Here is a 23,221-nt window from a genome sequence, read left to right on the forward strand (position 1 = left end):
TGCCAGGTGGGCTCTCATTGCCACTGGGATGCCCTCCCTCCAATTCCATTCGGGGGCGGAGTCACTGGCTTGTTGTTGTCCCTCTGTTGCACACTTGTGTAATTGGGCTGTACTCTGCTGGCAATACCTGGCCCTCATTCAGGGTGGTTGCGGTTGGTGGGTGTCCCTTTGGTTGATGCTTGGCAATGTGGGTGGATTGATTTCCTGCTTGTTGAGCCAGTGTCACTGGACCCCCCTGTCTCAGCCCTAAGGTCTTACGCTGCTAAATTATTGTGCTTCACTATAAATCCTTGTAGGTTCAATGTATTTTCTAAATTATCCCTGTCTCCTGCCCTGTTTTAAACATAGGAGGACATGAGGTATTGGCCCACACCTGCTGAGTACCAGAGTTTAATAACTTGTTGCTGTCTCTGTCCAAAGTCTTCCTGGTTGTGTTGCAGATCAAGATGATACCTGATAATTTGTCCATCTGGTCATGCTTCTGAACTGGACTAGGTTTAAATAAACTCTGGACTCAGCCCACATGCATTTATTAATTATTACAATTTGTACTCTTAATATGTTCACCCAGCACAGCCAGAAAAGGACTGGTCACCCCTCTGAGCCTGGATCCTCTCTAGGTTTCTTCTAAAATGTCTGCATTCTTAGGGAGTTTTCCCTAGCCAATGAAATTCAACACTACTGTTTGCTCCTTGGGTGTTTTATAAAAGCACTTTGTGACAACTGCTGATGTAAAATGGGCTTTATAAATACATTTGCTTGTCATCCATATTTTGTGATTACTCATGAAAATAATACATCTTAGAAGGTTGCTCAATAATTATTCAGTATATTGTTTAACAGTGCTACTGCCCTAAATAGTTAAAAAATAATTTCAGACCAGTCGAAATCTTAATACTGCTCCTTATCTAATAAGCAACATGGTGTTTATGGACTGCTGTGGTGGCAATTTTTTTTGTGTAATAATATACTTATAATACTTGAATTGTCACGGCATACTTAAATAATCTGCATTAGAAAATCACACTTAGGGGCCTTCTGTGATATTTTAAAACGTACTTGTGAAAAGGTTTAACTCTGTCATTTGATGGTATAGAAGTAGCATTTGAAGTGTTTCACGAATTCAGAATTGCTGAAAAACGTTGTAAATACCAATTGTAAATATCTCCCTTGGAAAGAGATTAACTTATATACCGCGTTTCAAGATTTTATTTTCAACATGGTGAGCGTGGTGAGCTTGCAAATGTGGGAAACCTCAATAGTGCCACCATGTGGTTGATAAAATATATTTGCAGTACTCAACTGGTCTTGTTGGTCTCCAATTGGCCTTATTCACCGCGCCTCCATCTTGAAATCCAAAACGAGGCTAGGGGGTACACTCTAAACCGGAAGTTCGTTGACGGAGCGCAGCAACGGGCGTCAACATGGCGATACCTGTGTGGACATCAAATCTTTCATGTCTTCCCGAAATAACAATGGACTATGTCGAAAAAATAGGCCTGCATGATTCCCCGGTCTGTTTTTCTGAAAGGATACAGCAACTGGATCGAGGGATATGTGCACGACGTGGAAGGTAATGCACGGACGATCACTGCTTTTTTCTGAAATCAACATTAGTTAACATTACTTTTAAAGTTAGCTTCTTAGCTTGATAAAACAACAGGACGTGACAACATTACAAGCTGATGCTAAGCATTGTTAAGATATATTAACCACACCAGGCTGACTGTTATTTTGAGTGTCAACAATAAATTATTTTACCGACAGTCAAGAGGAGATGCGAAAAAACTAGTCACCTTACCTCAGGTCTCATGACTGTGGATTAACTGCTCAGTTTGCGGAGTGGTGCCACTGCTAGAACAAATACGCTTGCTAAACGTTCAAATGTTCATCTTGATTGTTCATATCAACAGTTCATCTTTCCCTGCTAGACTAAAAATAACATGTTATGTGCAGTTGATGTGATCTTTAGCTAAAAGTGTATTGGAACCATCAGTCAAAATAGCTTGTGTCCAATGTATCACTACAAAGCAAGGCATGTTGCTACTGTTGGTTATTAAAATGATTAAATATTAAGTATAAGTTAATTTGTTTACAGGCATGGGTTGCTCAGTTCACTTAGCGATGTTACGTAGGGTTGGGGAAGATACTATTCAGGTCTCACAGGTAACACAGATGCTAAAAACGAATCAGTAATGTCGTCTACTGGGATGCACAAACCCAGTAAAATGGATGTTACTGTTTATACGTAGTTGTGTGCTTAATATGGTTTAGATTAGCAATGGTTATTATCATAAACAGGCACAGATCACGTCTTGTTTATATTTTGCTGTAAGACACTGCTACCCACGGCAGGACGTTAGCTGACCAGGCTAGTAAAAAGAGCTACAACTTGCTTAACGTTACCCCCGAATTAGCCCTTCGCATGTTATAACTTAAAAAGGTCTATTTAGCCGGAAGGTTTAGCTAGCTATCTCTATGACAGTTAACGTAAATATGGCTAACGTTAGCATCGTAAACTAATGTTAATATCTTACCTTGAAATGTCGACCGGGATCTCTTCTTATTTTATGAATCCATTCACGGCAAAGTACAGGATCTTTGGGGAAACGATGGAAGATTTGACCTGTATAGGATTTGTTTCTCTTTGAAGACGTACATTTGGGAACACAACAATGCGGCGGCATTGTAGGTAATGTTATGACAGAAGTCTACAGATGGGCGGGCCAACGTTACTTCCGTACCCCACAGCCTCGTTTTGGTTTAAAGGAAGTGCCGTAGGTGAATAAGGCGAATACACACATATACTATATCAAACCATATAAAATAATAACATTTTAGTTTTTTCACATGGACTTGATACATCAGTCTGGAGCTGGATTCATAATAAATAGTAGCAGCAATGTAAGTGCAGATAGTTTGAGTGCAGGTGGACAGTCACTGAGCCTTTGTAGGGTTATAGATTAGGCATAATCACTCACACCTGAATGAATGAGTTCGCTAACTTTGGACTTACCCATGTGTTTCACGGCAAGCTGAATGTCCTCTGATTGCTTAGAAAGTCCTTTGGGTTTAGTCTGTTAACCTTGTTTAAAACACGTCTTTTCACTACAGTTCACACACAAGGCATTCAATACTCCAAGAATCTATGCATCTTTCATTGTCGCTAACATAACTGCCATGGTTGTTCTTTGTAAATGTAATCCGTGAGCAATTGTTTTATAGAAGACGAGCCAGTGTTTTCTTTCCACCATTCGCACTGCAACGAAATGCCACAATTTTGCCTGAACGTTTTGAACAGTATCAAAGTCTGGGATATCCTCATTGTCGTCCGATTCATCTTCTGAGTCATGTCATCATTGTACCCCAGAAAGGAGTATCTCACAACTTGAGATTTGTTGATAATACCATCTAAATTTAGGGCAGCGATGTGGTTCACTTTTTGAAAAACCTTTTGAGTGTTATGACAGAAATCTGTGACTTGGCAGACCAATCAGAACTCAGTATGTCAGCATGTCCAGCCCTTTCATTATCTCCGCCAATAAATGTCCGTCAAAAGTCCTGTATTTTCCGCTGGTTAAACATTCATACCTACACTTCGCGTACTTGTTTGTTATTAAGTGGCATCTCCAAGAAGGCATATCTTCAAGAAACACAAAGTGTCCCAGAATGTTTTTCTTCGTAAAAACAGCTCTCCTGAAAGTGACATGCGACATTCTGTGACATATTTGTCACATATTTGCAACTGGGATCCATTAACGTTTCCGTTATGTTTTTTGGGGCATTTTGAATTTGTGAAAAAGACTAAAAACACTCCTCCTATGGCACCAAATGACGCTGTTTTCTTGTGTAATATTTTTTAATCTGCCGTACTCACCTGATACCGGCGAAAAGCTGCATTTGCCTGCTAACTTAAACCCTGATGCTCAGTTTTCCTTGGTGGTGTTCCGTGTGCACTTGCCATTTTCCTTGGTAGGCTAATTATTTAGTGTAATATCAACATTTGATGATTTTGGCTGTATAAAAAGCTGAATCTTTGGTAAAATAATCAGAGAATATGAATGGTATAGGCTATGGAGTAGGCTATGTTAGATATTCTTGTCTCTGCTAATATAAAACAGTAATTCTATGAATTTCGTTGTATTACTAAGGCTATACAAACCTATTTAGGAAGTCATGTAAGGAAGGTGTATCTTTCAAAACGGTATTTACCAAATCTATTGCGTTAATGAATAACTCACACTACAACGACCAGGTACTGTACAGTAGGCCTGATAATTTTGTTTAAATTAAATAATGACAAAAGTAATATCAAATGAGATATTCAATTAAATAATGTACAGTCAAACCTTTTAACAACATATAGAATTTACAATGCTACATTTTAGTTGCCCCTCCCTCCAACTTCACGATCACAGGTAAGACGTTGTAGATGTGATCAGTGTATATATATATAAGAACACAAATGGTTAATGTTCTGTACATATATTGAATATTACACCACCAGTTAGTACCCAGTAACATTTAAGTTGGGTCAAAAAAATTCTTACTGAGCTTTTCCATAACTCTACCCAAGTTCCTTCAGTTGTCTTCTGATTGTGATAACAGCGATGTTGATGTTATACCTTGATGAAAGCAGATCTTCACTGGACCGCTCATAATTTTCACTCATTAGGAAATCAATGGCTTGAACGGTGTTGCTGAAAACAGAATACATAAGCAATTATAAAATATGTACCATAAATCCCAACAGTTTAGATGTTACATTTCTCCAAAGATATGTGGACCAAGGTATATAAATTACCTTGGTCCATATATAGCAATTATCAAGTCATATGGGAGTAGCTTTTGAAGCGTTTTTCACATATTCCAGATGCCCGAAAATCCATCAAAGCCGGTACAATGGGTCCAACAATTATAAGCAACATTGATGCTTGGCCCCCTAAAAATTCAGCGAGATTATAGGATGTGTTTGCAATGTGTAATACGTTTGCTAAACTGATAATTGTTGATCGTTGGTATTTCGTTTTGCAAATAATAATAATTTAATGTAATACATTTGTAGAATCTTAATCTTCTGTAAAATAAGCAGAGTAAACTCAAAGAATGATAATGTGTATGTGATTTTGTTTCTCTTTCTCTCCTAAGATAAACAGTAACCTGTAATACCTTTGTTGAATTGCTAGTTGGCCATTGGTATAGAAAGTCTGGGATTTCGTTTCTTAAAAATTATTTATATTTATTGAATTAGCCTACACAAGAAGCTGAATCTCCTAATAGTGATGCATTCTGAATCTCCACGGTAAATTGTGATACATATGTTGAATTATCAAGTAGCATATATCGTTTGTGTTATGTTTTGATAATAACCTAATTAAATTGTTGAACGGTCATGGACATCTTGTAAGTTCATTCACATTCAACTAAGACTATCGTTCATCTCGGAGTATTGCGCATTCATCCATTTGACGCCATGCACTCAGTGAGGGGTGACTAGTGCCTGGGTACCAATGGTGGTTTGCTTAGGTTCCAACGCTAAGTGCTTTGGGTTGTTGGCCAATTAAGTCAGAAAACAGGGTAAGAAAAAACTGGTAAATAGTCTCTAAATAGTTTTCCATTTGTGAGTTTAGATATCTGACAACGGAACAATGTACTATACGCCTATTTAGGAAAAGGTGTAGAAGGAGCAGGGTGTAGCTTTCAAAATGGCAGTTTTATTTTAATTACAACCTCAAACGCCAATTCCCGAAGGCATTTGGCAGTCCTAGTTTTAACTCAATCAAATGTATTTATACAGTTCTCAATACAGTGCTCAAAAGTTTGCATACCCTTGGAGAATGTACTATTTGTAAAGAAAAAATTAGTGAGCTGGCAAAACACTTGTTCTTATGGGATTCACATTCAACTGTAGGTCATAACAGAATGGCCCAACATAAAACAAAACAAAATGAACTGACCCCTGTTCAAGTCTGCATTCGCTTATTTCTTAATACTGTGTATTGCCCGCTTTAGCATCAATGACAGCATGCAGTCTTTTGTAATAGTTGTCTATGAGGCCCCAAATTCTTGCAGGTGGTATAGCTGCCCATTCGTTTTGACAAAATGCCTCCAGGTCATGCAAAGTCTTTGGTCATTTTGCAAGAATGCAACGTACGTAAGATCTCGCCAGAGTGGCTCAATGATATTAAGGTCAGGAGACTTTGATGGCCACTCCAGAACCTTCACCTTTTTCTGCTGTAAACACTGGAGAGCTTGACCTTGTGCTTAGGGTCATTGTCGTGCTGGAAAATCCAAAGCATCCCCATGCGCAGCTGTCGTGCAGAAGAATGAATCTTGTCTGCCAGTATTTTCTGATAACATGCTGTATTCATCTTAACATCAATTTTCACAGGATTCCCCGTGCCTTTAGAGCTCACACACCCCAGAAACTTCAGTGAGCCACCACCATGCTTCACAGTGGGGATGGTATTCTGTTCACTATAGACCTTGTTGACCCCTCTCCGAACATAGTGCTTATGGTTGTGACAATAAAGCTCTATTTTGGTCTAGTCTTTCCAAATGACAGTGTGCCAGAAGCTGTGAGGCATGTCAAGGTGTTGTCAGGCATATTGTAACTGGGCTTTTTTGTGTCATTGGCGCAGTAAAGGCTTTTTTCTGGCAACTCAACCACGCAGCTCATTTTTGTTCAAGTATCGTCATATTATGCTCCTTGAAACAACCATACTGTCTTTTTCCAGAGATGTTACCTTTGGTAACATTATGTTACCTTTGGGTTTTTCTTTATATCCTGAACAATTCTTCTGGCAATTTTGGCTGAACTCCTTCTTGGTCTACCTGACCTTCGTATCAAAAGAGCCCTGAATTTTCCACTTCTTAATAAGTGATTATTTTCCACTTCTTAATAAGTGATTGAACATTGAACTGCAAGGCTTTCAGTGTCTTTTTATATCCATTTCCGTCTTTATAAAGTTCCATTACCTTGTTACGCAGGTCTTTTGACAGTTCTTTTCTTCTCCCCATGGCTCAGTATCTAGCCTGCTTATGGCATCCACGTTTGAGCTAACAAACACATTGACTATTAGTACACAGACACTAATTGCAATTTAAAAAGCCACAAGTGTGGGAAATTAACCTTTAATTGCCATTTTAACTTGAGTGTGTCATTGTGTGTCTGTAAAAAGGCCAAACATTCAAGGGTATGTAAACTTTTTATCAGGGCCATTTGGGTGATTTCTGTTATCATTATGATTTAAAAAGGATCCAAACAACTATGTGATGATAAATGGCTTCATATGATCACTATCCTTCAATTAAGGATACTCTACTATAGCTCTGATTTTGTTGTGGCGCTGACATCTGTGTAGGTTTTAAGATTGACATGTTTTAATTTATTTCTTGTCATGTCTGTGCCTATTATTAGTCCAAACACATGTCCACTTCTCTATATTCCTGTAGAATGCTCACCAATCCTTCCCCTTTTCCTTTCCTAAACATTTTATTAAAGGATGAAAACATGAAAATGACCACATCTATGTGATCGCTTTTGAAATAATGTAAATAAATGGCATCATATTATTTCTGGGAGCGTATTTTAATATATTTTAATACGATTTTGTGTTTTTAACTGCTGTCACTTCCAATTTAACAATAATGTGATCATTACATAGTTTGGACTCTAGTTACTCAGTTCAAACAGTGCACATGACAAGGTAACACATCTAACCAGGCTAATAATACCAGTTTTAGGCTTAATTCTGCAGATTAGTGATCATATAGGTCTTACCCAACCAAAAGTCATTATGGTCTGGAGGCTAGAAATGCACAGAATAATTTCTAGCCTGCTAGTCCCAGTCCAATAGCAAACCACCGTAATGCACCATTTAGAAAACTGTTCTGGATGGCTGTCAGTGAAATCCCCGGTCAGAGCCATTAGCAGGCCTGTTTCCGACAGCAGTTGATATGAATAGACCCATTAGAACACAAAACACCATTACATCACAGAGACAATGAACACATGGCCCTCTGTTCTATCTCAGTTCTTCAACAGACTTTATACTAAGAAAGCATCCCCAAATGCACTCGATTCCGTATAAAGGCCTATATTCTTCTAGCCAAAAATTGTGCACTGCCTGTATATAGAGAATATGATGTATAGCAGGATATTAGTCCTGTATGAGTCCCAAATGTCAACCTATTTCCTTTAAAGTGCACAACTTTTGACTAGGGCACACAGGGCATAGGATGCAACTAGGGCTCAGAAGTAGTGCATTTTCCATAGGAAATAGGATGCACGTTTATGATCACGGACATTATTATTATTTAATTATTTCCTGCCCATGTAATGATATTTTATGATTTTTTTCAAAGCAAATTATTATAGATGTTACTCTTAGGGTGTGTCAGAAAACCATGTTAATCTTTGTCAGCAGGTAAGGGAGTGTAATGTTGTTATCAGGAAAAAGAAACAGTTTTGTGTAGTTATTAGGACTGTCAAAGTTAATGCGTTAACACATGCGTTTAATTTAAAATACTTATTGCTGTAATTCTTTTGTTGCCATTAAGGCATTTTTCTTTTTTGAGCCTCAGAGCCATCCATAGTTAGTGCTTGACTTGGAGCTGTCAGGATCACGGTACCTGCCCTCATTTATTGTTTTCCTTGTAACCTTATTGGTGGTTGAATTGTCCTGAGCACTTCATTTTTCAATATATCATTGGAGTATAGGCATTCATGTGGTGAATCGTGTTTATGAATTCATGTTGTGAAACAAGTTCATGAATCCTGTGTAACAATGTGTTAATAGGCTACATATCCGTTAGTACAATGGATGAGTGGAAACTGGAATATCTCCTTAGTTATCAGTCTCCCTTAAAAAAACATTGAACGAGAAGGCCATGCCTCCCCTAACTCTGACCCTCTTCTCCATCTTGTCCCGGGACGCTCTTCTGTGTGAATCCACCTGTTAACAATTAGCTTGTAGCATGGTAAGCTGTCATTATTTAGTTTTTGCTAATCTAAGCTTAGTATTAATGAGGTTTCTAGTAACGGTTTCCACCAAAACTTAATTTTAGAGTGAAATGCCATGCTCTGCATGAATTACTGATCTCCCCTGATTAATGTTTGTAGTTAACATCTAGTGACTTCATACATTTGGTTGAATATGGGAATAATTAAATAAAGACACAAGTACTAACGTAAGTTATTTTTTTGGTCCTTTAATCAAAAATGAAATGAAGACCAGCAACCTTCTATTTAGATTAATACGCCTAAATTTACATGCTGACAGTTATTGTGTTATATTAGGGCCGGTTAGGGCTGTGACAACTTGCATTTTTGTATTCAGAGTCAAGCACTGTCCATACCCAGAATTTATTTAACATAATACACTGCTTTAAAACAGAAAAGTTTGAATTAAGGGCAACATTTTGACACATTGTAAAATTGTGATTAATCACAATTAACTACAGAAGATTATGCGGTTAATAGCAATTAATTAATTTAATATTTTGACCGCGCCAGCAGTTCTTTTTATAAAGTAGGGGGCATCGTGATCTTTCATTGTCAAATGACAAAAGATAAAAATACATTTATGGGGAAACATCTTTGAGTCAATGTAGTGGTTTTCCCAGATTAGATTTCCCCTCTGGATTTCAGAATGCCATAAACCTTCAGAAAATTGAGACTGTCATGACTAAAAAGTAAACTAAAGACACTTTTTTTTTTAAACAACTAAAGGAAACTGAGTCAATGACAGTTTTTGATGTTGCAGAGTGTGGTTTTGACAACCCATCTGCCCGCTTTTAGTGAACTAGGATGACTGCTCACTTAGTGTAGGATGCTCTAGACCTCGGATGAGTGGAAACCTCTGAGCGGAAACTTTACATTTGTCAGAATTCTGAGACTGGTGCATATTTGCTACATTGAGCTATTAGGGATTATGCGCTACTTCTGTTTACTTTATTCTTTTAATTTATATAGCTTGGTAAAAACCGAGCCTAGCTCACAAGGATATCATTTGGATGGGGAAGTTCATTGGCAGCTGCTTCAGTAGGGAGATTGAAGATTTCCTCTGCCTACTGTATGAGCATCTCACCAATGCTCCAAAGTGAATTCTGGAACTTTCCAGTGGCAGCTAGCAGGGCCAGACCCGCCCTTGTGCAGATACACACTATCAAGACCTCATCTGGAGAGGTATAAAGGGGCCACTGCTCATGGAAAGGAGAGGAGACAGAGGAAGGAAGAAAAGTCTGTGTTTGTGGGGAGGAAGAAAGCACTTGAGATGCAGAATGGGGGGGGGGATACAGACAGCAGGGGCTACTGCTGTCCTCACCTTGACTCGGCCTAAGTGGCACATTTGCTAGTGTGGAGTAGGGACACAGGGGAGAATGGTGGAATGGCCACCAAAGACATGACCACCCAACCCTGTTCCTCCCGAACCACCAACAAAAGACTGCCACCAAGACGATGCTGCCGCCTGGTTACAGTGGTTGGTTTCCAGTTCCTGATTTCTCCCTCACCGCCTCCCCTCACCCTTTGATTTTTGTTAATAAAACGACCACCAGGGTCCTGATCACATTCTGTGTCCGTTCCCTGTCTTTCTACTTTACAATAGTTACACTTGTAAGTTAGCTAACTCCAATCCTCACAATCACCTTTGTGCAATTACACTTGGATGTGACAATGTAAAATGTCATTAAAAGGAAGGGACTTCTGACCCTCTCATCCAATGGGGTTTGTAGAAGGAGGCATGAGCGGATGCGAGGGAGTGTATTAAAGAAAGATTTTAAATTGTTGTCAGACAGCCAACACAGCCACAACAATTAACCTATTTAAAAACTCGCTCATTGACTGGATACCTAATTGAGCTCCCACCGGCTCCCAGGTAACCTTGGTGACGAGCCTGCCAGGGCATGGAGTGGTTCGACAGCTGGAGGCCCGGTTAAAAAACACTGATTTGGTGTCTCTACGCCGCCTGCTTGTTGTCCACATCAGTACTGCAGGTTGAAGCTTTCACCATTTATAACTTAAAATATTTTACCATTGCTTGAATGTATGTCTCTACCATTGCTATTGTTGTTTTAGATTTTCATATTATCAGAAATAAATACATTAATAATACATTAAGCATATAATAAAATGAAGAGTTAAATACTGCAGGGAGAGAGGACGCAGACCTTTGGGGCCACGACACACCCTCACCAGAGACTGCACAGAACGCTGAAGGTAAGAAAAACACATACACAAAATAAATAAATCTAGACTTTGTATATCATATGATGTAAAACGTGTTGTCAACACTCACCATACAAGGGCTGGAGCTGGTTTTCCGTTCTACCTTGTTTTTTGCACCCACCTGGTGTCCCAGGTCTAAATAAGTCCCTGATTAGAGGGCTGCATTGAAGAAATGTAGAGGAACTGGCTTTGAGGGCCAGAGTTGAATACTCCTGATGTAAAACTTTCACTCCTTTCTTGATTACACTCATTAGTGTTTTGTGGTGTTGCCTCTCATGAGCTATTTTTAACTGACACCATGGCTACTTTCCAAAGGGGACCCAATATAACACACTCCTTTTTGACCAGATAGTTGTCCAAAGGAGTGAGTGCACTGTACAGGGAAAATCTTAACATTTATGAAATAAGCTTTCTTATAATTTATAGAGCTGCAGGTTAACCCAAGCAACATAACAATCCAAAAGTGAACCAAACCGAATTGGATTTTGTATTATCTATAATTTTGTGAAAATGAATGTACAGAATGTGTGTGTACGGTTAAGTATGATATTGGAGGCAAAACTGCTATAAATTACATATCGGTTTAGAACCACATGAAGATGACACTGTGATCATGGTAGCGCCAACCCACTCTGTTTTTTGTGCGTGTGTTGTGACTGCACCCGAATGTGACTATCGCTGGGTTTTTCAGGTTCTGTGCAGACTTGTTTTTAACTGATAGTATCTTCACCTGTCTGTAAACATTTTGCTTGCTGTATTGTTCTGTGTTCTATTATTCTAATCTAGTCCATTCTATAGTAAAACAGTTTACAGTTGCTATTTTAAACAGTAACATACCTGTGCTTACTAAACACACATTTCTTTCTTGACTGGAATTATTTATCTACAGGTTAATGCTTTGGTTCTGTTCCCTAAAAGTTTTGATTTTAAATCCAACATAGCAGCTTTTTGTATATTTGCGATTGGTTAAGTTCCTTTATATTGTAAACGAAGAATATGTTAGCTTGAGGAAAAAACAAAGTTAGAGTTTATAGAGCTGCAGATACTAGCAGTATTCATCCTTATTGCAATTGACCTTTTAAAACATGCTCAGGCATCTCTGAGACTGCAGGCCATCGAGCAAGAGCCTTTGTTGTGGAATCTATTGATGGAAAGACCCGTTTGCATCTTCCCACTCTCTACACCAGATGCTTCAAAGCACCACCCTCACCTCAAGTACTTCGTCACCAAGATACCGATTCTGGACCCCCATGCAGACATTATGAAACTTCTATGGAGACATCATCCAGGTGCACAAGGTGTTAGAACACCGGAACAGGCCTCTCCACGCTCCATTCGCACAGTACCTGGCTCTTGGCTGGGTAATGGTGGTCAAGTTCTTGTTAAAGATCTTTGAATATGGCCATGCCGAGATTGCTCCACCCTTAAAGGCGGGAGAAGAGTGTTGGTATCTTCCAATTTTCGGGGTGTATCACCCTAAAGAAACTGACAAATAAGAGTGGTGTTCGACTCTAGCACTCAGCACCAAGGCATGTGTTTGAACGATGTCCTGCTCACTGGTCCCAACATGAACAACACCCTGCTCAGGATACTGCTGCGCTTCAGAAAATAACAAGTGGCCCTAACCGCAGACGTGCAGCAAATGTTCCATTGTTTTGTGTTTCGTGAAGACTATCGGAACTACCTTTGATTCCTCCAGTTCCGCAACAACAACAAGGATATACCCTAATTTGTCAACTTACCCCCAAAAATGTAGTCTTCCATTCTCCAATATTTTCCACTGGCTTATTACATTTCGGACATTTCACGCTTCCATAATGTGCACAACGCCGCACTTACAATTTTTATTAATAGGCCTAATTGTAGGCAATATCCACATTGTAAGCGAAACATTGTAATGTGTCCCATTAGCCTTATTTGATATGTGATATATTTAGGCTACTACAGGTTAATGAGGCAGTAACTGGGATTGGACTAAAAATGTATTTAACATATGGGCATTTTGTTGACTAAAATGGCACCATCATTATTCAATTGATCATTCAATTATGATTATTTTATAAATGTGACTAAAACTGAAAGATATTGTAGTATAATATTGCGTGACCGATGATGTCCGAAGACTGGTTTGACCAAGTTCTTTTCAAACCTGAACACCCCACAGTGCATGAATGATCAAATACCAATGTTCCCCTCATCCATGCTAACCCCTCCAGGGGTCAGCACAAAGCACAGGAAGTTTACAGAAGAAACATGTAAGGTGTACTTTTCAGCCTTTACATACAGTTTGTTTTCCTCTAGACCGTGCAGAACCTGACGGATGTGAGACTTGTGTTTGTCCATGGATTGGTAATAAATCAGTATATCATCTATGTAGACAATGAAAAACCTGTCAATAACCTCAGAAGATTTCATTCCTAAAAGCCTGGAATATGGCAGGTATATTTGTGATACCATAGGGCATAACTTAGTATTAATAGTGCCCCATGTTGGTAATATAGGCTGTTTTCCATTCGTCTCCCTGTTGGATGCAGATTAAATTATAGGCACTGCAGAGGTCTAGTTTTGTTTAGATGTTAGCATGACCTACTTGTTCCAGAGCAGCTGGGATAAGGGGAAGTGGGAAACGTTTTTTTTTACTGTAATGGCATTGAGGCTTCTATAATCTATGCAAGATGTTTTGCCCACAAAAAAAAAACTGGAGGTCGCTGGGGAGGTGGACGTGCAAATGAAACCTAGGTTAAAGTCTCATCGATATACTTGTTCATAGCCTCCAATTCCGGTAGTGAGAGAGGGTAAATACACCCTTTAGGAGGTAACTCTCTAGGGGGCAGGTCGAACGGGCGATGAGGCCTTGTTCTTGCTGAAAACATTCCGGGACTGGGAATTCTCAAATGATGTCAGGGTTGGTTGGATGTTATGGGCTTCATCCATGGAGGTAGCTCTACAGGGTAGGTCAAGACAATGAGAGAGACAATTAGAATTCCACCTTAACAGTTCACCTGTATGCCAGGATCATGCTGGCAGAGTCATGGATGGCTTAAGTCTAGTGGTTCTCAGGGGGGAAGACATGACCAGGAGTTAAATACTCTTAGGGTAAAGGGCGCTTACTTGTAGGGTAACTTCTACAGTTTGTTCAGTTTCATAACCAGTGCCGAAGGGCTGCCCATATGAAGAGTTTATCGTTAGGGGAGGATTCACAGCGGTTAGTTCAACCCCAAACCTTGTAGCCACACTATGATCAATACAATGGGCATGTGAGCATCAGAACTGGACCACGGAATAATGGAAGTAGGTGGCCTGGTCTGATGAATTATGTTTTCTTTTACATCACATGGATGGCCGGGTGCGTGTGCGTCACTTACCTTGAGAACACATGGCACCAGGATGCGCTATGGGAAGAAGGCAAGCCGGCGGAGGCAGTGTGATGCTTTGGGAAATGTTCTGCAGGGAAACCCTGGGTCCTGTGACACATACCACCTACCTGAGCATTGTTGCAGATCATGTGCTGCCTTTTGTGGCCACAGTAGTCCCTGATGGCATTGGTCTCTTTCAGGATAATGTGCCCTGCCACAAAGGAAAAATGGTTCAGGAATGGTTTGAGGAACACAACAACAAGTTCAAGGTGTTGACATGGCCTCCAAATTCCCCAGATCTCAATTCAATTGAGCATCTGTGGGATGTGCTGGACAAACAAGTCTGATCCATGGAGGCCCCACCTCGCAACTTACAGGACTTGTAAGTTGATCTGCTGCATGTCTTGGTGCCAGATAACATAGCACACCTTCAGAGGTCTAGTGGAGTCCATGCCTCATCGGGTCAGGGCTGTTTTGGCGGCAAATTGGGACTTACACAGTATTAGGCAGGTGGTTATACTGCTATGGCTGATCGGTGTAATTTATTGGTTGAGGACCAACCACTTCCTGTGGCCGTTCTGGGCATATTCTGCCACCGATCAAGACCCCGGTTTGATCTCACATAGGAGGCCCCATGTATTTCAGCCAGACACAAGATGGTCAAACACTTCCTTAAACGGGGAATAAAACTGAGACTCTGTTGTTAGGGCTGTGCTGTTAGCTGACCATAGAGCTGTGGCCCAATCCAAGGCTTTCTTACTAAGCAAGGAAATTATGAAATCCACTTTGTCTTTCTCAGATGCAAGCTGATCAGAATGGTGGTCAAGGTATAAGGATCACTGCATGAGAAGGCCCTTACACTTCCCTGGGGCACCATTCTACTTGTTCGGCATGGACACGAAGGGTAGAACACGAGTAGTTGCCATAGTACCTGACAAGCAGGAGGCCAATGCTGTCTGGTGTAGAAGACTATCTGTTCCTCTTGCTATCTGTTCCTCTTGCTGGGTGAGATGTGCTAGAAGCTCCGCAAGGTCCATCTGTATCTAGTGAGCTATTCTGTAATTAATTCAGCTCGGGAGAGGCAGAGTTATGTTCCCAATTGCAGAGCAGGTTGAATCTAGTGAAGGGACAATGAGAACCTGGTGATCGGTATTCAGGTGATTGGCACCTGGGAGGAGTGCTGCGTTCGTTGCGATTGGGATCTGGAGGATCTTGGGATCTGGAGGCTATGTTGTCCTGGAACAGAAATCTTGAAATTTGGGACAGATTTTTAAGTCATGTTGTATTGTGTAGTACAACTTGAAAAATCTGGGTTGTCTTGCACATTGACCATTTTTGTAGTGACCTTAAAGTGAAAATTAGTCAAAATGTCCCTTGAGATTTTCCAATATTTTCTATTCATTCCCTTTATGAGAAAAAGCCCCTTTGCAATACTTTATTTAATGGTGTTGTTCTGCTTGCTAACAACTAATTACAGTAGTACAAATAATATTGGGTAACACTTTATTTGAAGGGGTGTGCAGAAGAGTGACATGACATTGTCACATGAAGGAATCATTATGACCATTTATGAATGTAAAGACAAAATATCCTGTCAATGTCTTCATGACAACTTGATATTAACCACAACAACATTAGATTAGATTCATCTTTATTGTAATTGAACAAGGACAGTAAAATGAAATTGAAGAAGTAGGGTTGCATGTGCAACTGAAATGCAGGGTTAGCAGCAATGAGGTTCCTGAGGTAGACACAGACCTGTAACAACTGAACTTCAGACTTTGCAAGGCAGTGTCAGAGTCCAGTAGTACAAAGGGTGGGTATGCTTAGTGGTGGATCACAGAGTTCAGCAGGGTTACAGCAGGTGGAAAGAAAGTGTTCCTGAGGCTGCTGGTGCGGGAATGAAGAGACCTATACCACCTGCCTGATGAAAGGAGGGCAAAAGGTTTGTGGCATGGGTGTGAAGGGTCCCTGATGATGCGACACGCCCTGTGCAGACACCGCTTGTGCTGGAGGTCTACGAGGGCTGGGAGCAGGGTACCAGTGATGTGCAGGGCGGTTTCCATCATCCGTTACAGGGCCTTCCATTGGGCTACGGAGCAACCGCCAAACCATGCTGTGTCGCAGTAAGTCAGAAACATAACCTTTCATAAACATGTCATAGCAGGCCTGATTATCAAAATTGAATAAACTATTTAGCTTCATGTTTTAGCATTAAATACCATTGTCATATGTGGTTGGTTTTGACATTGGTTATCATGAGACCATTATAATTGTGTCATGAATATTTTCCTTGACCTCAAGTAAAGTGGTACAATTTGGACTTGTCATAAGGATGTCATGATATGTTATAACACTGTCATATGCATTCATTAGTATCATGAATATTTTTCTTGACCTCAAGTACATTGGTACAATTTGGACTTGTCATAAAGATGTCATTAAGTTTGTCAAATACTGTCATAAAGATGTAGTTAAATGTGTCAAGTGATTTTAAATACCTTAACAAAAGCAAGAAATGTCCTTTATTATTTTTGCACAACCAATGTTTCCTAAAAATAAAATAATACTTTCAACAATCCTACTTTGGTAACACTTTCCGATAAGTGTACATGAACAACCATTAACAAATGCAGTAGTTACCTTGAATGAACTTTGAGGAAAAATGATAAACAAGACATGAATAAATGTTAACAATGATAACCCTTACTTTATTAATGGTTTACCAATGCATTAAATAGTGTGGAGTGTAGTGTAATTTCTTCATGTTGACACAGGACATAAGCTCATGTCGTGTTTTGCAAGAACACACAGTTTGTACTGTCATTTTGTAAGGATGGTACAGGACATCCATTCATGTACAGCACCTATTTCTTGTGCTACCCGGAACTGACAAACACTTGACTGGAGCTAGCATACAGCTAAGTGGAGCCAGCTAATAACCAACCGAAGCCAGCTAACAAGGGACTAGCTAAATGCTAACCCTTGCAGTGCAACGATTGCAAAGTTCCTAAACAATGCAGTTACAAAATTCAGTTATATTAATCCTAGGGATATTGTCAGGAGTGTTGTTTTTGAAAAAAACAAATCAGTACACTTCAGTAACAAATTTGTTTTTTCAAAGGAATGCACCAACGTCGTGGCATTTTACATAGACATGGGTGTATGTCATAGTCATAACATTACCATGCTTTTCCAACCCTCTATATACACTTTAACAGGCAAGTTATCAAACTGTATCTAAATGTCCAGTGTACTTTTGTACTTTACCGACCGAGAAAACAGGATAAATGATGAGAAAGACATGGCTTTTCCTTGAAGACTTAGGAAAACGCGCAGGTGTTTGGATCGTTAACAGTCCCAACGCAACACTACCACATCAAACTGCCCCCTATAGGCCAACCGTAGTAAGTGTCCTTCAATATAAATTGTCCTTCAAAATTCTCAACCCCAAATGCAACTATACATTTTGTAAGCGTCACACCTACTTGAAGACGCAAGTAGCATCTTTACCTTATTTATTATGGTTACTGCACTGTAAACATGTTAACAAACTGGATTATGTATATAATCTCTTGAATAATGTATATTACTTAGCCTATTGTTCATGCAAATTGTTACATGAATGGATATCCTACATCAACATTAACCAAATTACAGTACAAACTATGTTCCTGCAAAAAACTTTGATATGAACTTGACTTGTTTTTTCACATCATGGAAAAGTCTGGTGCCAATCCATCATTTTGAGGTGAATCTTCAGTGACTCACGAGTGCAATTACCTCTATGACTCTATATTTTCAATTTGTATTTCTGTCATGCACCCTCAATATGCTGAGTATGAGCACCAGTCTCAGGAACAGCAAAGTACCTTATATGGCAGATATAATACTGGCTAAATAGTTTCTTCAAGTTTGATAATTAGGCCCATGTTTATGACAGAATGGACAATAGGCAAGCAGCTTGACAGAATGGTACAATCATTAAAGAAAAAATTGCAACATGACATTTTTTTTACTGACCCCTGTTCAAAAGTTTGCATGCCCTTAGTTCTTAATACTGTGTTTTGCCCCCTTTAGCATCAATGACAGTGGGTAGTCTTTTGTAATAGTTGTCTATGAGGCACCACATTCTTGCAGGTGGTATAGCTGCCCATTCGTCTTGGCAAAATACCTCCAGGTCATCCAAAGTCTTTGGTCGTCTTGCATGAACCACACGTTTGAGATCTCCCCAGAGTGGTTCGATGATATTAATGTCAGGAGACTGTTATGGCCACTCCAGAACCTTCACCTGTTTCGGCTGTAACCACTGGAGGGTCAACTTGGCCTTGTGCTTATTGTCATTGTTGTACTGGAAAGTCTTAGAGCGTCTCATTCGTGCAGAAGAATGCAAATTGTCTGCCAGTATTTTCTGATAACATGCTGTATTCATCTTGCTATCAATTTCTACAAGATTCCCCGTGCCTTTAGAGCTCACACCCCCAAAAAATCAGTGAGCCACCACCATGCTTCACAGTGGGGATGATATTATGTTCACTATAGGCCTTTTTGACCCCTCTCCAAACATAGTGCTTATGGTTGTGACCCTAAAAAGCTCTATTTTGGTCTTGTCACTCCAAATGTCAGTGTGCCAGAATATTGTAACTGGGCTTTTTTTTGTGGCATTGGCACATTAAAGGCTTCTTTCTGGCAACTCGACCATGCAGCTCATTTTTGTTCAAGTATGGTCGTATTGTGCTCCTTGAAACAACCACACCATCTCTTGCCAGAGCAGCATGTATTTCTCCTGAGGTTACCTGTGGGTTTTTCTTTATATCCTGAACAATTCTTCTGGCAGTTTTGGCTGAAATCTTTATTGGTCTACCTGAACTTGGATTTTCCATTTTTTAAGATATTGAACAGTACTGACTGGCACATACCTTTTTATATTATTTTCCATCTTCATAAAGTTCCATTACATTGTTATGCAGGTCTTTTGACAGTTCTTTCTGCTCCCCATGACTCAGTATCTAGCCTGCTCAGTGCATCCATTTGAGAGCTAACAAACTCATTGACTATTTATACACAGACACTAATTTAGTAAGCCACAGGTGTGGGAAATTAACCTTTAATTGCCATTTTCACCTTTGTGTGTCACCTTGTGTGTCTGTAACAAGGCCAAACATTCACAGATATGTAAAACTTTTGCTCAGGGCCATTTGGGGGATTTCTGTTATCATTAAGATTTAAAAAGTAGCCAAACAAATATGTTATAATAAATGGCTTCATATGATCACTATCCTTAAATAAAATAAAAAAATCTGCTTGATCAGTCATATTATCTAAATCAATTCTGAAATTTCACAATTTCTGCCAGGGTATGCAAACTTATGAGCACAACTGTAAGTAGTCTCTGTTTATACAGACCAACGCTAATTTGATATAGACCTCAATTGACATCGAGACTTGTTGTCCTAAATAGATCTCCTGTAATTGTATTGTAGTTTCCAGCCCAAGAAAATTATCTTCGCATCAAGAATGAGGGTAAGGGATTATAGTTAGGAAAATCCATAACATGACCACCTTCCCACCAAAACAGCCTTGACCTGTCGAGGCATGGACTCCACTAGACCTCTGAAGGTGTGCCGTGGTATCTGGCACCAAGATGTTAGCAGGAGAAGTCCTGTTAAGTTGCGAGGTGGGGCCTCCTTGGATCGGACTTGTTTGTTTAGCACATCCCACAGATGCTCGATTGAATTGAGATCTGGGGGATTTGGAGGCCAAGTCAACAACTTGAACTCGTTGTGTTCCTCAACCATTCCTGAACCATTTTTGCTTTGTGGCAGGGCGCATTATCCTGCTGAAAGAGGCCAATGCCATCAGAGAATATCGTTGCAATGAAAGGGTGCACATGATCTGCAACAATGCTCAGGTAAGTGGTATGTGTCAAAATAACATCCACATGAATGGCAGGACCCAAGGTTTCCCAGCCGAACATTGCCCAAAGCATCACACTGCCTCCACCGGCTTGCCTTGTTCCCATAGTGCATCCTGGTGCTATGTGTTCTCCAGCTAAGCGACGCACACACACCCGGCCATCCACGTGATGTAATAGAAAATGTGATTAATCAGAGCAGGCCATCTTCTTCCATTGTTCTGTGGTCCAGTTCTGATGCTCACCTGCCCATTGTAGACGCTTTTGGAGGTGGACAGGGGTCAGCATGGGCAGCATGGGCTACGCAGCCCCATACACTGCGATGCACTGTGTGTCCTGACATCTTTCTATCAGTACCAGCATTAACTTTTTCATCAATTTGAGCTACAATAGCTTGACTATTGGATCGGACCAGCCTTCGCTCCCTATGAGCTTTGGCAACCCAGGACCCTGTAGACGGTTCACTGATTTTCTTTCCTTGGACCACTTTTGATAGGTACTGACCACTGCAGACCGGGAACAACCCACAAGGGCTGCAGTTTTGGAGATGCTCTGACCCAGTCGTCTAGCGGTCACAATTTGTCCTTTGTCAAAGTCATTCAGATCCTTACATTTGACAATTTTTCCTGCTTTTACCACATCAACTTTGAAGACTGAATGTTCACTTGCTGCCTAATATATCCCACCCCCTGAGAGGTTTCATGATGACAAGATTATCTGTGTTATTCACTTCGCCTGTCAGTGGTCATAATATTATGGCTGATCTGTGTATTTTTGTCATGGTTGTTAATAATTTGTCCTCACAAGTATAGCAAGTAATACCATGTGTGTGTATGTGTGTGTGTTTTCTGTTAGCTGAGTAACGTTCGTAGGTGGAGTAGAATTTGAATTTTTTTAATGAATCTGGCACAGCCTCTCACTATCTGTCTCTGCTTTCTCCTCCTTGCCGTAATTCTCATTTCCCTTTTCTCACGTCAGGAGGTCGCAAACTTTGTATGTGCATTTGTGCATACAGTGGGGAGAACAAGTATTTGATACACTGCCGATTTTGCAGGTTTTCCCACTTACAAAGCATGTAGAAGTCTGTAATTTTTATCATAGGTACTCTTAAACTGTGAGTGACAGAGTGAATCTAAAACAACAATCCAGATTAATTAATTTGCATTTTATTGCACGACATAAGTATTTGATACATCAGAATAGCAGAACTTCATATTTGGTACAGAAACCTTTGTTTGCAATTACAGAGATCATACGTTTCTTGTAGTTCTTGACCACGTTTGCACACACTGAAGCAGGGATTTTGGCCCACTCCTCTCTACAGACCTTCTCCAGATCCTTCAGGTTTCGGGGCTGTCGCTGGGCAATACGGACTTTCAGCTTCCTCCAAAGATTTTCCATTGGGTTCAGGTCTGGAGACTGGCTAGGCCACTCCAGGACCTTGAGATACTTCTTACGGAGCCACTCCTTAGTTGCCCTGGCTGTGTTTCGGGTCGTTGTCATGTTGGAAGACCCAGCCATGACCCATCTTCAATGCTCTTACTGAGGGAAGGAAGTTGTTGGCCAAGATCTTGCGATACATGGCCCCATCCACCCTCTCCTCAATACGGTGCAGTCATCCTGTCCCCTTTGCAGAAAAGCTTTGCTGGACATGCACAGGCTTGAGCAGGGGGTCCTTGCGTGCGCTGCAGGATTTTAATCCATGACGGCGCAGTGTGTTACTAATGGTTTTCTTTGAGACTGTGGTCCCAGCTCCCTTCAGGTCATTGACCAGGTCATGTCGTGTAGTTCTGGGCTGATCCCTCACCTTCCTCGTGTTCATTGATGCCCCACGAGGTGAGATCTTGCATGGAGCCCCAGACTGAGGGAGATTGACCGTCATCTTGAACTTCTTCCATTTTCTAATGATTGCGCCAACAGTTGTTGCCTTCTCACCAAGCTGCTTGCCTATTGTCCTATAGCCCATTCCAGCCTTGTGCAGGTCTACAATTTTATCCCTGATGTCCTTACACAGCTCTCTGGTCTTGGCCATTGTGGAGAGGTTGGAGTCTGTTTGATTGAGTGTGTGGACAGGTGTCTTTTATACAGGTAACGAGTTCAAACAGGTACAGTTAATACAGGTAATGAGTGGAGAACAGGAGGGCTTCTTAAAGAAAACTAACAGGTCTGTGAGAGCCGGAATTCTTACTGGTTGGTAGGTGATCAAATGCTTATGTCATGCAATAAAATGCTAATTAAATATACAAAAATCATACAATGTTATTTTCTGGATTTTTGTTTTAGATTCCGTCTCTCACAGTTGAAGTGTACCTATGATAAAAATTACAAACCTCTACATGCTTTGTAAGTTGGAAAACCTGCAAAATCGTCAGCGTATCAAATACTTGTTCTCCCCACTGTATGTATGATGTGTGTTTGATTTTTTATGTGAATTATGTATGAAGACTGTGCAAGTGTGTTTGTCTGTGGGTTTCAAAAGAAGCCCCTGTTGTCCTCTCAACTCAGGCAGACGGTTCAACTGCTCCACCTAGAGATGTCCTGCAGCGCCATTCAGCTGTAATTGTGACTGCCATCTCCCCTTTACTACTTAAATAGAGTGCAATCTAGCTTCCATCACAAACCCTGTAATGCTTACTCTCCAAATTCCTTCTTCCTCAGCCCTCATCCCTTCCTACTGCTGATTGCGTGTGTTAAGCTAACGCCCAGATAAGCTTCCGGTTT

The 23,221-nt window shown here is 40.4% G+C and overlaps 1 protein-coding gene across 4 annotated transcripts in view; it reads left to right on the forward strand.

Moving 5' to 3' along the window:
* Positions 1 to 23,221, forward strand: part of m1ap (meiosis 1 associated protein) — a 108,123-nt gene that overhangs the window by 43,639 nt on the left and 41,263 nt on the right. For all 4 annotated transcript variants that reach the window (XM_020043131.2, XM_034290380.1, XM_020043132.2 and 1 more), the window contains 2 exons: positions 10,881 to 10,998; positions 11,156 to 11,221. In XM_020043131.2, the coding sequence (XP_019898690.2) occupies positions 10,881 to 10,998; positions 11,156 to 11,221 (184 nt within the window). The remainder of the gene's footprint in view (positions 1 to 10,880; positions 10,999 to 11,155; positions 11,222 to 23,221) is intronic.

The sequence above is a fragment of the Esox lucius genome, chromosome 24 (assembly GCF_011004845.1).
Source record: "Esox lucius isolate fEsoLuc1 chromosome 24, fEsoLuc1.pri, whole genome shotgun sequence".
NCBI classification, from domain to species: Eukaryota; Metazoa; Chordata; class Actinopteri; order Esociformes; family Esocidae; genus Esox; species Esox lucius.